The 14693-nt window shown below is 42.8% G+C and overlaps 1 protein-coding gene across 1 annotated transcript in view; it reads left to right on the top strand.

Moving 5' to 3' along the window:
• Positions 1-1396: 1396 nt before the first annotated feature.
• The window catches only part of ANKRD50 (ankyrin repeat domain containing 50), a 44477-nt gene continuing 31180 nt past the window's right edge, over positions 1397-14693 (top strand). Inside the window, exons 1-2 of the mRNA XM_075501122.1 lie at positions 1397-1559; positions 2674-3950. Coding sequence (XP_075357237.1) covers positions 3472-3950 — 479 coding nt within the window. The 5' untranslated portion in view covers positions 1397-1559; positions 2674-3471. The remainder of the gene's footprint in view (positions 1560-2673; positions 3951-14693) is intronic.

Raw genomic sequence — 14693 nt, forward strand, 5'->3', positions numbered from 1 at the left:
TGTATCATATGGATATATTCAGTGTGTACTCCACAATACTGTAATTACCTGGTATATGAAACCATACAGAGCTGTGCTAAAATGAAGGCACTATTTAGTAATCATAAAGACCTTGATCCAACAGTTAATGGAAAAGTGCCTTATAATGCAGTCAGCTCCAAGGGGAGCAAATTTTAATGAAAATCCCTCCTTTGCTTGCTGTCACGCAGCCAAAATAAAGAAGAGCTCTGCCTTTCTTGTCATGGGTGGAGGGGGGCTTCACAGTGGCCTCCTGAAGGTGTCCAGGAGCAAGTTCTATTCTATTTTCTTCCATATTAAGGTCCACGTTTCCAACGTTTTGTACGGATCCATGAATTGAAAAGCTCGAGGGTCGCTATATTAACGCCACGTAAGACAAGGGTGCGGGCTGCTCCCATCCCGCTGGCTGGGACCGGACCCTGGCTGTAGCTAAGCCCCGGTGCTCTCAGCAGCCCTTGGAAAAATGATGTTTGCTTGCGTGCAGCACCAGAAGCAAAGAAGGGGGGAAAACGTTCAAAATTGCTGCACGTATGTTGTGCGGCTGCGCTTCCTCCGTCGGTGTAATGAAATTCTGTCTGAAACGGGCCACTTCAGGGCAAAATGAGAAAAGGCAATGGTGTGGCAGAAGGGAAAAAAAAAAAGCTGTTAGGCCTGCGCTTGGTTAAAAAAAGAAAATAAAGTCTTGCATTAGAGGGCCCGCGCACGCTGTCGCTACCCCAGAGTTGGGATGAGAAGCGAGGCGTCCCGGGACCGATTTGACGGCGGGTTTTTCACACACCAGAACCTTTATTTTTCAAGTTTTGCTCTCTCGAGCGGCGCCGGGACGGCGGGTAACGCCGGGCCGGGGCCGGAGGGGCCGTGGCCGTGCCGCAGGCACCGCGCTCGGCTGCCCCCGCCCTCCCCGCCGGCTCCCCAGGGCACGGCACGGCACCACCCGCCCCGGGCCGGTCGCTGCGGCCGTGCCCGCGGCCCCCGGCGGAGAGAGCCGCGCTGCCGCCCCCTGCAGGGCCGCGCCGGTAGGGTCCCGCCGCCGCGGGCGCTGAGGCGAGGAGAGGCGGGCGGGCGGCGAGGCGAGGCGAGGCGGCGGGCGCCGAGGAAAGGCGGGCGGGCGCTGAGGCGAGGCGGGCGGCCCGCGGAGGCCGGGACAAAGCCCGGGGCGGTGAAGGGGCCGGCGCGCGGCGGCGTGGCACGGCGCCCGTCTCCCTCCGCCCCGGACTACTTCGCCCCAGATGCCGGGCGGCATCTGCCCCCGCCCCCGCCGCCGCACGCGCTGGAGAGGAAGGGGGCGGGGCCGGCGCCGGAGGGGGCGGGCCGGGGCGGGGCCGCGCGCGGCGGGGCGGGGCCGGGCGGAGGGGGGTCAAGGAGGCGCGGAGGAGAGTACCAAACGGGCTGGGGCGGCCGCGGGCTGGGCTGGCCGCGGCCCTGGCACGGCGCTGGCGGCCGGGGGCGGGAGCCCGGGGGCCCGGAGGAAGAGGAGGGGCGCGCCGCCGCGGGGGGAGTCTGGAGGAGCAGCGGCAGCCGCCGCTGGGGCGACGGCGGAGGTGAGCGAGCAGCGGTGGGGAGGCCCCTCGCCCGGCGGCGGCGGCGGCGGCGGCGGCGGGTCGTCCCTGGCGGGGCGGCGGTTGGGGCGGTTGGCGGCCGTTGCGCGGCGGGCGGGGCGGGCCGTACCTGCCGCCTGAGGTGAGCGGGGGGCTGACAGCGGTGCGCGGGGTTGGGGAGGGGGGTGTTGTCTGCCGCCGGGCTGGCAGCGGGGTGCCGCGGCGGGGCGGGGGTGCGGTGCCCGGGATCTTTGTGCGGAGCCGGGCGGGTGTGTGCGCTGGGGGAGGGGAGCGGGGGACAGGGCGTGTGTGCTCCGCGCCGGGGGTATGAGCAGCAGATGAAGGGCGGGCGGGGAGGGGGGAGCTTCCCAGCTGCTCGCCTGACTTGGGGGTTTTTCAAAGGGAGAGATGGTCGGGCTGCCAGGGCGCTGCCGAAGTGACTTGTGAGCCGTGTGTGTCTGTGTCTGCGCCTCGGCTGAGAGAAGCCGGAGCGTGGGGCTAAAGCCCAGCCCGGGATAAAGGGGTTTGGTTTGGGGGGCTCGTGGGGGTGTCAGGGTGGGGACGGAGCTCGGCCGAAGGGAGGGGAGCGGTGACAAGGGCAGCGAGGAGGCGTGAGGTGTCGGCGGTGGGGGTGTTAAACCGTGACCCTGGAGTCTGCCGGGCGCCCCGCTGCCGGCGAGTCGTGAACAAAGAAGTGTGCAGAGAGCCGTCGGCAGCTCTCCCGTGTAAAATAAACTTCAAAAAAACCCCGTAGCCGGCAGTAGGAAAACTGGGTGAAGAGAGAATTCGGTGGTGAAGCCTCGTTAGGAAGAACGTTTCGAAGATGAAGGGCTGTATTCAGTTCTCCTCAGGAGAAAACGCAAGGCTGAGTGCTCCTGTGGTTTTGAGGCCAGTGTCGTATCTGTTTATTGGGTTTTGTTATGTTTTTTTATGTGCGGCTAATCGTACCTTGTAACAACAAATTTCTTTAAAACAGCTTTTTAGCGTAATTTGATATAATAGTATAAGCAAAAATAAGGACTAAGAGCCCTTGACTTTACTCTTTGTTGTCTGCATTTGCAGTTGACTGAATTATGACTTGCATGTAGGGTTAAAAGTGCCGTCTTCTTTATTTCAGAGCTCTAGGGGAAGATGTTGTCTCTTCTGACATCTTGCGATTAAGATACCTGAGAACAGGTTCAGTAAGAATCCAAGTTCCTGAAGAAGACACTTACGAATGTATTGAAATAAGAGCTGTAAACACTTTTTTTTCTGTCATCTATACTGCATAAGAAGCCATAAACTGAAGCACTTCTCAGACACTCGCCCAGATGTATGAAGCCTGCAAAGCTCGCTGTCCAAACTGATCATTTCTTAGTAAGTGGTACTTAACCACATTTGTGGTATGTATATAGTACTCTGAAGAAAAATCACTTTCTCTATAAAATTCCCAGAAGGAACATTTTATTATGGACAGCTTTTTCTGGATGTATATCCAGAGAGATTAATGCCTAGAGTTGAAAGGCATTTAGTATACACTGAAAAGTTGGCTTTCCCTCAGTTTTTCCAGATGTACTGTCTCCCCTGTATACTGGGAACACACACAACTGCATAAACTACAGATGCAGCCATGGAGCTGTATGAACTTTTGAGCCGTATGAGAAGTATTGTTGAGCGTTGGTATCAGACACCGCTTCATGATGTCAGCTGAACTGTGATTGTGTTATGCTAATCATAATAAAGCATACAAATGGAGTGACACCCTTCCTGAGAAGAGGCTGTTAAGCTTTACAAGAAAGGCTAACTGATTACCATAACCTCTGTCAAGTTCCCTGCAGAGGATTTTTCTGTGCGAGATGAACGCCTATCTCCCAGCTCTGAGACGTTGAAGGTGTACTGCTGCTTATGACAAATCCAAGAGAAGAAGCTTTATAAAATGGCTCAAACCAGCTTGCTGCAGGGAAAGCCGTTTTACTGTAGGGAGTGGGTTTTCCACAAGCTTCAGCACTGCCTCCAGGAGAAAGCTAACTGCAGCAGTAGTGCTGCCAACAAACCATCTCTTGTAGCGAATTCTGGGAATAATATCAGTGTTGTCTCTGGGAAAGGAGCTGCCTGGGGTGTATTGTTGGTAGGAGGGCCCGGTAGTGGCAAGACAGCCCTCTGTACTGAGTTACTGTGGCCAAGCTCACCTGCAAACCTACAAAGAGGCTTACATCGTCAGGCTCTAGCCTTCCATTTCTGCAGGGCCCAAGACTCTGACACACTGTGTGTTGGAGGGTTTATTAGAGGTCTAGTTACACAAATCTGCCGCAGTGGACTGATCCAGGGATACGAGGACAAACTAAGAGATCCTGCTATTCAAAGTCTCTTGCAACCCGGGGAATGTGAGAGGAACCCTGCTGAAGCATTTAAAAGGTAAAAACAAATTAAAAAAACCTTATCAAAAATAAAACCCAAATAAAAAAAATGCTGGCTTCCGTTTAGGCCATCCTTCCAAAGAGTCTACAATGCAGGCGGTTTAAACATGTTTGTTTCATGGCTTGTTATCTGTCAGAGCTTGCAGACCTACCATGGAAAAATCTAAGTTTGTCCTATAGCTGACATAAATAAATATTTACTTTTTAAACAAAATTTATTATTAATAGTGAATTTATTTACATTTGTATATTTATACCCTCAGTTGTAACTGGTGTTTTGGAAAGACTTTAAAGTAATTGACTTCAGAGTAGAAGATAACTAGTCAGTGGCCTTCGTGTGCCATAAAGGTAGGGCAGTTGTCCTTTGTAGACCTGAAATAGACCTTACAGGACCCTCGCAAAAGCTGCCAATATCGTGCTTTGTCTAAAAGGAAACTGGACTAATGGATCTCTGGGTCTGATCCAGCACATCAGTTTTATGTTTGTCTAAAAATATGTGGTAGGAAAATGTCAATTAACTCCTTATGTTACTTTTCACAACATGCACAGATTATGTCAAGTCTTTATTGCTACTTATTTTATAAGTACTCCAAAGTGTGGAGTGCATCAGAAATTTATCAGGAGGGCTCATCCTGCCCCTTAGAAGGTTTGTCAGCTATCTACGCTGAATGAAAATATTTATTTTTTTACTTAGCGTTCCCTAACAAACCAAAGCCTCTTCAGTATGTCGCTTGAGAATTTTGTTTCTGTAAGGATACTAATGTGTATGTAAGAGTGTATATCCATAGATCACTTAGAACAATGTGCTATCTTGGACACAGCCCTCACAAGCATATATCTATCCCTTTTTATTCCTTTGGGTCACACTAAATGAAAATTCAGAAAGGATAAGGCTTGTCTCTAGCAACAAAGATTCAACTGATTGTGTTGCCTGTATAAAACTTTCCTGGAATATTAGTTAAACTGAAGTTCTTTAGTATTGTGTAGTGATGTAACTTTTTGTGGTACTTAAGGGTTTACTGGATGATGTTTGCAGTATAAAAAAATTCCCGTCTTCTTTTTTCTTTTTCTTTTTTTTTTTTTCCCTGACTACTAAGACTGGGTAAACAAGTACTGAGGTTGAACTGTAGTGCTTGCTCATATTGTCATGGTGGTGTAAAAGAGGCTTCCAGTTCTGATGGCTGTTACGTCCTTGCCCGCTGAATAAACAGGATGCATGTCTACATTGTTCTGAGTGTAGTATCTTAAAACAAATGGTCTAAACGAAGACTAATTCTGGATTTTTTTATTTGTTGCTGAGTGAAGATGCAACTTCTAGCAGCCATTAAGGTCCTAATTTCAGAAGTATTAAGCCCTCTCAATTTCTAATGACTAAAAACTGGGTGAAATTAAGTGTCTATAAATGGAATAGTAGACTGGCCATCTAGCTTTAGGCAGTCTCTTAAAATCATGGAAGTGGATTAATCTGGTGAGTAAGAGCCCATTTATGTTTAAAAGTCTATTACAAAGAAATCTTAGTAATTTACAGGCAAGTTCTCTCTAAGAGCTGGAATCCTTCCTCTGTTCTAAACGTGATTGCCTTACTCCAAAGAACAGGAGTTAGGTAAATGTCTGTAGACAAAAATGCAATATAGAAATATAAAAGATACTTGTGAGTCAGACTCAGCTTTTTAGATAAGACTGCTTTTTATGGACACAGGGTCTAATGATGGGCTGTTTGAGTATTTAGGTCAATATGCAGGGTTCTTGGTTTTGTACTGGAAAAATAAAATACCACCCAACATCTGGTACTAGTGTTTCCCTTCTCAAATTTTGCAGCAGTGATTCTGAACTGTTATTATTACGCTAAAAATACTTATGTTGTAGTACAACAGCTTCAGTCAAGGAGGTGGGTGGGGTTTTTTTTTTTTTGGCCCTTCATGTATTCTGTTGCTGCCCACCTACCCTGATCTCCTGCTCTCAAAAGCAGCTGTGGTAGATAGTCTTCATTCTCATATTTCAGATTTAAGGGAGATGAGGGGTAAGAGACAAGGTGCTGTACTGGGAATATAAGTTTTCAGCACTGTGGCGGGGGACCAGGAGATGGCTGTTGACAGCCGTACCGCGAGCTTGTTTTGCTGCCTGTATGATACAATCGCTGTCCACAAACAAGAGGAACTTGGCAGCCCCCTTCCCACCATCAGATACCTCGATCATTTGTTAATTGAGCTTTTGTTAATATATAAAGCATGCAAGCAATGTTTAACAAAAATATATGTTAGTATTTTTCATGGTTTCTAGGACTTATCACTGAGCTCTTCAGACTTCTGGTCTGATGTGTTTATATATGCTTTCTGTTAAGTGAAAGTTGTTACAATGTGAAATGTGTTCTAGGAAGACTTAATAGTCAGCTGATTGCCTTTCACATTGTGTAAAGGCACTGAAACAGCATAAAGCTCTTGTCTCAATGCTCCATTGATTTTTTTTTTTTTTTTACTTTAATTTTCTTTATTCAGTAGATGAGGGGAAAGATCTTTCTTTAAAGACACTGTCAGATTTTTTGCTCTGCTTTGCACGGCTGCTCCAGACCCAGCTATGTATTCATGGCCTAAAATGGAAAGACTTCTCTTCATAAGTGCTAAACAAGATTACACCATTCTATTTTTGTGCTAATTGTACTAGAAATAGTAAGAAAGAAAAACTTTCTAATGCCTTGTAACATTCCAGTTTTTATAAACAATATAAAGTTCCTTAGTTAAAATAGTGGATCTTTTTCTGAAGAACATTTTTTTAAATAGGTTTTCAGCAACCCTGATGGTCATAGTGATACATGTGCAAGTGATGACCCCGGAGAGTTAAGACTTTTCTCCTCCTGTTTGAATGTCTTCTCTTAAAAATTGCTCACGTATTTATCATCTTAACGTGCCCTAAAAATTCTTTCGGGGCAGATCTTCCATATTTGAAAAGCTGGAAGGGCTCATCTATACAAATGTATTTAACAAGCATTTGTTGCTGCACGGACAGCTGAGAGAAAGAACTGCTACTTACAGCACCACTTCTGAGACACTTTTCTCATGCGTCCAGTACTGGAGCAGAAAGCAGTCTTAAATGTAAGGGAGAATGCTGAAGCCTCACATTCAAATTTTAGGTCAAAGTGAAGCAGAAAGTATGAAGGAAATGGCAAAGAGTGTTACAGACTCCAAAAGTAAGAAGAAGCGCTGTGTTAAACTGAAAGAATTTAATTTAAAAGGTCTATTAGGCTATTCTTCCCTATTTAAATAGAAAAGTCAAAATCGGAATAACCCAAATTTTGCAATACTATGTCTAGGGTTGTGAATGGGGGTTGGTTTTGGTTTTGCTGCAGCAAGCTTACACTTCCAGTGACTGGTAGGAATACAGGCAGCTATCAGTTATTCAAGGCCGTATCATAGAGGAACTCGGATATAAACCATGGATAATACTGAAATTTGTGCAACCTAGGCTGTAAAAAGACATTTACCCTTATGACCCGGGTTTACGTTTTTCAGACAAAGGAGAGATGACATTAAACATCTCCAGACAGTAGGGGAAGGCATATAATTCCCACGTGTTGGGCTACAGTTAGGATTAGTGGTGGAAGGCAGAGCTTGGTTAATTCAGAGCCCAGGAAGTGGACATTACTAGAAGTGTAGACCTAGTTTACCCTGCAGAGTTGATTTCTTTTGCAGCTATTGCTCTGAGTTTGGAAGACATCCATGACCAGAGCTCCTGAATCAGTTTCAGAGAATATAGAGTTAGAACATGTCGGTTAAATAACATAATGTTTTTAAGCTTGCACTAAACTCACCTCTAGTGCGCATTGGTCTCGTACAAACTTAAAGCAAAATCTGAATTTTGCTTGGGTGAATTGCTGAACTTAATAAATCCTCCAAAAATGGTGAATTTCCATATCTCCCAGTAGGGTGGTGCAGATAGAGCTGCTTTGCGATCACACACAGATTAAGTTTCTTGCTGTCTTCTGCATGTCTTTTCAAGAAACTTCAAATCTTGTGAGACTTTTCACATACTTATTTCTCACATATTGATTTTGGGTCAATGATGTTCAAGTGTGTTTTACTTGTGAAGTGTCCTAAAATTTTATTACTAAAGTATTTCTAATACAGTTACTTTAATGTAAGATGTTCTGATTTGAGATTTTTATTGGGGGGAAAAATGAAGCTATGAATTCAGATTTCCACTTACTTGCATTGCTGAAATTGCATTCCCATGCAAGTAGCTGTCCCTGATCACTAAGGACCCAAGAAAAGAACAATTTAAAAGAAAAGGAAGAAAAAGCTGCTGAACGAATTTGTGTAAGAACTTCATAGACGTTCTCTCAAGCTGATATTACATCTTCTTTACCAAAAATGAATATAGTGGAAACTATGCCCCAGAACTTAAGTATCCTTTTTTCGAAAAGGACACAAGTTTTATTTCTTTTTCTGTGCATGCTGGTGGTAAATTCAGTGTCATGGTTCCTTTTGCAGGTTCTCAGACAATCACAGCTTTTCTTCTAACTCCTGAGCTCTGCTACTCGTAGTTAACTCTCTGGGGTTTCCCTTTTCAAATAAGCTGGACAGATGACAAGAGGCATCCACACCAAAACTTTAGAGTAATGGCAATAAAGAACTGTTGGATGTTGCAGTTTCTCCACACCCTAGTGCCCTGTGAAGCTGTGCTGAGTATCTGTGGTACAGCTCCTGTGTGTTTGTGTGCACAACAGCTTTGCATTGTAATGGAACATGACCAAGAAGGTAAAGTGATATAAAAAGTAAAGTAGTTTCGTAGTTCTCTAGAATACGCAAATATCTGTAGACTTGATTATAAAAAGTGTGAGAGGTCATGTAAGGTTTTATGCTGACTGCAAGTTTGGAGCAAGGGTTTGTGTTGATTAAAATTGAAAGCCTTTTTGTATGAGTCATTTGTTTGGACAGCATTAAAGTACAACAAATCTTGTGCCAATAGCTGTTATCTATGTAAAGTTACTTTTACCTCTTTGGAGGAGAACTCCAAAGGATCGACCCTCTGGTATTTCCTGTTTGGCAATGTGATGAAAATCTCATAAACAGCAGAATTCAGAGTAAAAATACTAGGATTGTCAACCAATGCTAACAAGCATTTCCTCCCCCCCCGGCCCTTCACCTGTATTGGCTTTCCATGCTACCAATTTATTTTTTTCTTTTTTCTTTCCCGTTTCCCTCAAGAGTGGTGTATCATCAGAAAGTTGCAAATTGCAGGTGATTGAGAGAGCTTTCACCCTTATCTAAATGATAAGGGGAAACAAGTTTTATTTTGAATTCTGGATTGTTTGTCTGACAAGGTAGAAGAACACACATTTGTTCAGCAAATGTTCTGTGACTGTTGTCTGACTGTTTAAATCTGCAGTACTGAAATGCCATTTTTCTTGCCATTTATTTAGCGTAGATGCAGGAACAGGTTTAGAAATTGAGTTGTATGCGATAAAAGATGAAGTGTGAAGAAGCTGTTCTTTTCGAACTCCTTGTATGATCTTTGAAGCCAGTAATATAATTAAAATTATCATGGATTTTGTAGGCTTTATTGAACAATTAATTAGTCAGCTTTTCACTGTTTTGGAGTAGCTTATTCTTAATTGCAAAAACTTAAGTGGTTTTTGGACTAAATCTGCAAAGTTGAAGGCCAGCTCCTCTTTAGTTCTTTCCTTTTCTTTCTACCTCCCCCGCCCCCCCTTTTAATTGCATCGTCTTTAGCTAACAGAAAGTTTCAAATCCACGTTAATGGCTGAGGCCAGAGATTAATTAGAGTATCCTGACTTTCATGGGGTTAGTCTTTGATACTTTACAAACCTTGAGTTTTCCTTTCTAGTGAATTAACCACAGTACGTATTTCTGTTGCTGTTTGTAGCACCCAAAGTTCTGTGACTGTTGTGAAAATAAGCAGTATTAACTTTGCTCTGGAGGGAGTGAGGTGGTAGCATGTGATATTTGGGCTACTTTTCTCGGTCTGTTTTTACCATGAGCTTAGGAGGGATTGAAATAAAAGATACTCTGAGAGGCAGCACATTGGAGACAGTTCTAGATGCCTGAGCTTGGGCCACCAGAAACTCAAAAGCTGCTGAGATTTCTATCAATTTATTCTATAAGCCATTAGTAATTCAGTATTAATCTTTTTATAGAAAAGAAATGCCTTGACTTTTCTCACCCGTCTCAAAGACTGTCTGGAAGTGATCTACATGTTTTTCTCTAATCTTCTCCTTTCTTCTGGAAAGGGCTGCTACACAACCTTTCCCTCTGTTTCTGCAGCTCCAGTACAATCTTGGTAGCTGTAGCTTTGCAACGGTTACAGGGAGAGTGTGAACATAGATCTTGTCAGACTCTCTAATTTTGTAGAGCTATAAATGGTAGAAACAAAGCCAAGCACTAACTGTATCCTGTTTCATGTGAAGAAAGATCTGAATGCATAATGAATTAATTTACAAGACCCTTTAAAGAAGAAAGTTGTTAAACTTCCAGTGTGTTTTATTCATTTACCACATGTAAAGTTCAAATGTGCAAGTGACTGATTTCAGTGTCGAGGGAGAAGGTTGGAAAGGGACCTCAGAAAATCAAGTCCACCATCTCCTTCCCCAGGCAGAAGAAACCAAGTCTGTTTCTGAGATGCTTGCTTCATCTGCTCTTATGCTTCACAGTTCTTATCAGAAAAAAATTTCCATATGTCTAACCTGAGGGTTTTTTTTCTTGCTATAATCTAAGCTTGTTACTACTGAACAGTGTTCTCCAGAGGCATGGAGAACAGATTCTTCTTTTCTTTTTGGGACAGCCTTTTACATATTTGAATACTGCTTTATGCTCTTTCATCTCATCTTTAAATTAAATAATTCCAACTTGTTAGTCTTTTCTCAGAGGTCACACCTAAGAATGTGATGTTAAAAAATCCCTTAGCTGAATGAAGTTTTCTATATCCAAAAGGAATTTTTCTTAGCAACATTTTAGATGTGTAAATACGCAACATGCTACTTTCCCAGAATTTTGTCCATTCCTACATCTTTCACTTACGCTTGACTAGAATCCTGAAGCTACTTGGATCCTAGCCCAGAGGAGCTTGATCTGGTACAAGATTGAATTCTGCTTTTAGTAGGAGCCGTAACCATTTTCAGTTAAAAGCAAGCTCATTTCAGTTAAAAGCAAGTTGGTTTGCGTTAGCTACCTTTTTGTAGACTTCCTGTGGTGCATCGATGGGTTGTTCAAGATCTCGGCACCTGCAGCATGCCAAACGAGAACTGCAAGCAGTGCTCTAGCAAGGGAGGTTCTCGGTGGTCTCTCCCATGTAGTCTTCTGCCTGTTTCTAGTCTGAGTTTGAGATTCCACAGAAGCTGGGTGTTGGAATGACAAGCTTTGAATTCTGTGTGGTTTAAGGCTAGATTCATGAAAGGATTTAAGTCTCTCTGCTTTTTGAAAAACTTGAGACTGTCAAACATAGTCATGCCAAAACATAAGGAGCACATGCCTGTTTATCACTGACAGTACTATGTACTCAATCATAATGGAATAATTATAATTTGATTTTAGTATCTCATTTCTGCTGAAGAAAGTTTGTGTCAAAAATATGTACCTGCAACATCAAGTGGCTGAGGTACTTTTTAGTTTAAATAAGTTTATTCCTATGGATTTCGTTAGAAAGACTGGACAGTTTTACAGTCTTTAGCTGCCTAGTCGATTGATCTTCGTATCGTGGAGGCTTACACTTAGTGATTGTGTAGTGAAAGACATAAAATATTAAAAATAGCAGACAGACTTCACAGCACAAAGCCTTTTACGACTCTTTATAGGAAGCAGCTACATGTAAGCCGATATCTGCAAGATCAAAAGATCTTTTGAGATCTAATGAAGAAAAATGGTGAACAAGACAGTCTGTATGAAAGAAGTAAGGAACAGTACGAAAAAAAAGTATTGCGCTGAACCGCATACCTCGCCTGTGATGGTGTACTGTGAAGGTGTGAACAACTACAGTGTATTAATGCTACATGTGTGGTAAAATGCTACTTGTCTTCAATGTAGCTTACTAGTTACAACAGTTCAAGTAATTATGAATAGTTTCTGTGCTGACTTTCACTTTTGTGTGGTATGAGTCTGTTAATTTGTAAGTATTTACGTATTTGTCATGTATATTATAGAGACTTCTAGTAAACACAACATTTGTCGACATTTTAATTATTCACCAACTAAAGATCATACCAATTCATGGGTGAGATGAGAAACTATTTTTCTAAGAGCATGCACAAGAGGTTAAAAAGAATCTGCTAACTCAGCTTGTATTTCCAGCTCAGTGAAAGTGAAGTTGCAGAAGGTGAATTGATATTTCATAAACTCACTCTTGGGAGAGCATCTTGACTCTGATGGAGCTTCTGATTCCTAGTATGTACATGTAACTGATGCTTTAGACTTCTGACACTAGGTTTCATAGAAAACGCCGTGTTCTGGTGCTCTCTAGACTATTAAAAGTTGAGCATTGCCTGAAGCTTAAGTACTTTGTGGCATGTTTCTCTTTAGGCTTTTCCCTTAAATCTGTGGAGTTAACGGGTCACATAACAACAGTTAGTGTTTCTGCAAGAGCAAGTTGTATGTTCTTCTTTCATTGTATGGAAGTACTGCATACAGACTGAACATAATACCATTTAAGGTTTTAACCTTTTCAGTTTAAATTACCATAAGAAAGTTTCCCTAAGGCATTTTAATAATGACAACTTACATAGACCTTTTTGTCTTCTACTTCTATAGGCATTAACATTTTGCCTTTAATCTATCTGGCTCAGTCTTAAACCTTACAGGTTTTCCTATAAGCTGTTTAGTTAGATGGACCTTCATAGCAATTCTCACTTGCTAATTATTTCCCTTCCCTCCAGTTTTCTATGCACATGTTCATAGCTTGTGCAAGGGTTTAAGTTTCTTTTCTTTTCTTCCTTTTTAATGAAAAAATGAAAAGGATTTGGCGGATTGTGAAGTAGAAAGGACTTAGTGTGTCTAATATACTGGGAAAAGATAGTATTGAAATATCGCCTCCTGAAAGTGTTAGTGAAGCAATGCATTGAAGAGGTTTCAGTTTCTTCCGCACGATGATGCCTACAATACACTGGGAATGGTGAGAAATCTTCTATCATTGTCTAGGAGCAGGAATGTTTTGAATAGTTAATGCAGAAACACTTCATGATTGAAGAATTACTGCTCAAAAAGAAATAATTAGGAAAAAAGGCAAGTGTGATTGAAAAAAAAATTTAAGAAAAGAATTGTGTTGAAATAAGGGTTGAGTTGTATATAGGTGTTCAAAGGTATTGCAGAGGAGGTGCTGCAAAGAATGTAGGTGGGTAGGTTCCTGGTGCACTTGATGACATCAAAATGTGATGGGATAGCATGAAAGAAGAACTGAAAATGAGATCAAGCAAAGAAGGCAAATGGGGAAATTTACATAGCTGATGGAGTGAAAGGGGCAAAACAATTGCAATCAAAGTCCTCTCTGTCTTGCATGTTTGCAGATACCTTCACACAAAGCAAGGACCAAAAGGTCTTTGTTGTTGATAGGAGATCAAACTTTTTGGCTCAGTTTTGGATGATGCTGTTTAAATTGACGGGAGTGGGAGGAAGAATGGGAATAAAGAATCATAGGTAAGCGGACTTTCGGTCCGCGGCCCATCAATGATGTCTCTTTCTTGGTGTTTTTTTCTTTGTCACATACTAACAAGAGTTGGTAATACTGGTGTGCGTGCAGAGAAGGGGAGATGAGCATCTGGCTGCACAGATGCTCAAGCTTGTGTGCTAAAGATCCGTGATATCTTAGTAGGCAAAAGAGATTAAGAGGAAGGGGCCGTGGCAGGATCTTATTTAAGGTTATCTGAAGAATCATGGAGTTGTCCTGGAAGAAACAGAAACCTGTTCAGAAGCTCTAGTTTGGTTAAGGAAAATACCAGCAGTATAGAGATGACAGTAATGGGCAGATATGAATGAACGTCATGAGGAGGAACTGCTAAAAATGGGATTACAACATGATTTCCATCTTAAAGCAGTTACTTAACAAGTCTTGGTTTAACTACATCAGCTCTCCTGCAGTTATGGTGAGCATGATAGAATCACTAAGCTGTCCATCCACGCTTTCATGAAGTAGAGTTCAACAGGCCATTGGAAAAAAAGCTTTGTTTGTAGGTAAGGTGCAGCTGATCTGCAATAAGAGAAATTGTGTCCTATATGGTTGTAAATTACCCTAAATTAGCAAAGGATATCAACTCTGCCTTCTCTACTAGATGGAAACTTAAGTAGTCAACAACACAAAGTCTTCTTAAGAGAGAGAAGAATGTTACGAACTCTTCTGTTAAGTTGCCTCACTGTTGCAGTGCTGTAAGCGATGGCAGTGGTACCAACACAGTTTTGAGTAGTCTGGAAACACGTAGGTAAACTTTCCAAACTTTTACTGCATTCCCTTGACAGTTGTATGCAGCAGTTTGGTTTCAGTTGCTTTGTTTCATATTGGAGAGTGTTGCTGCTTCCTTTGCTTCAGTTTCGTTCCACTTACTTTCTCTTAAAAAATGAAGAAAAAAAATTTTTTTTTTCCCCAGAAGATTTGTAGCAGGTACTGCACATTCACATTAAGTTTGATTTTTATGATTTTCAGGTATACTTTTTTCGGTAGTACCTCCTATTTTAAGTTATGATTAAGTTGCCATCTACAGTAAACATTTTGTGTATAAATTGGGGGGGGGGGGGGGGAGGATGTAGTT

This window comes from Mycteria americana, chromosome 4 (assembly GCF_035582795.1).
Source record: "Mycteria americana isolate JAX WOST 10 ecotype Jacksonville Zoo and Gardens chromosome 4, USCA_MyAme_1.0, whole genome shotgun sequence".
Classification (NCBI taxonomy): Eukaryota; Metazoa; Chordata; class Aves; order Ciconiiformes; family Ciconiidae; genus Mycteria; species Mycteria americana.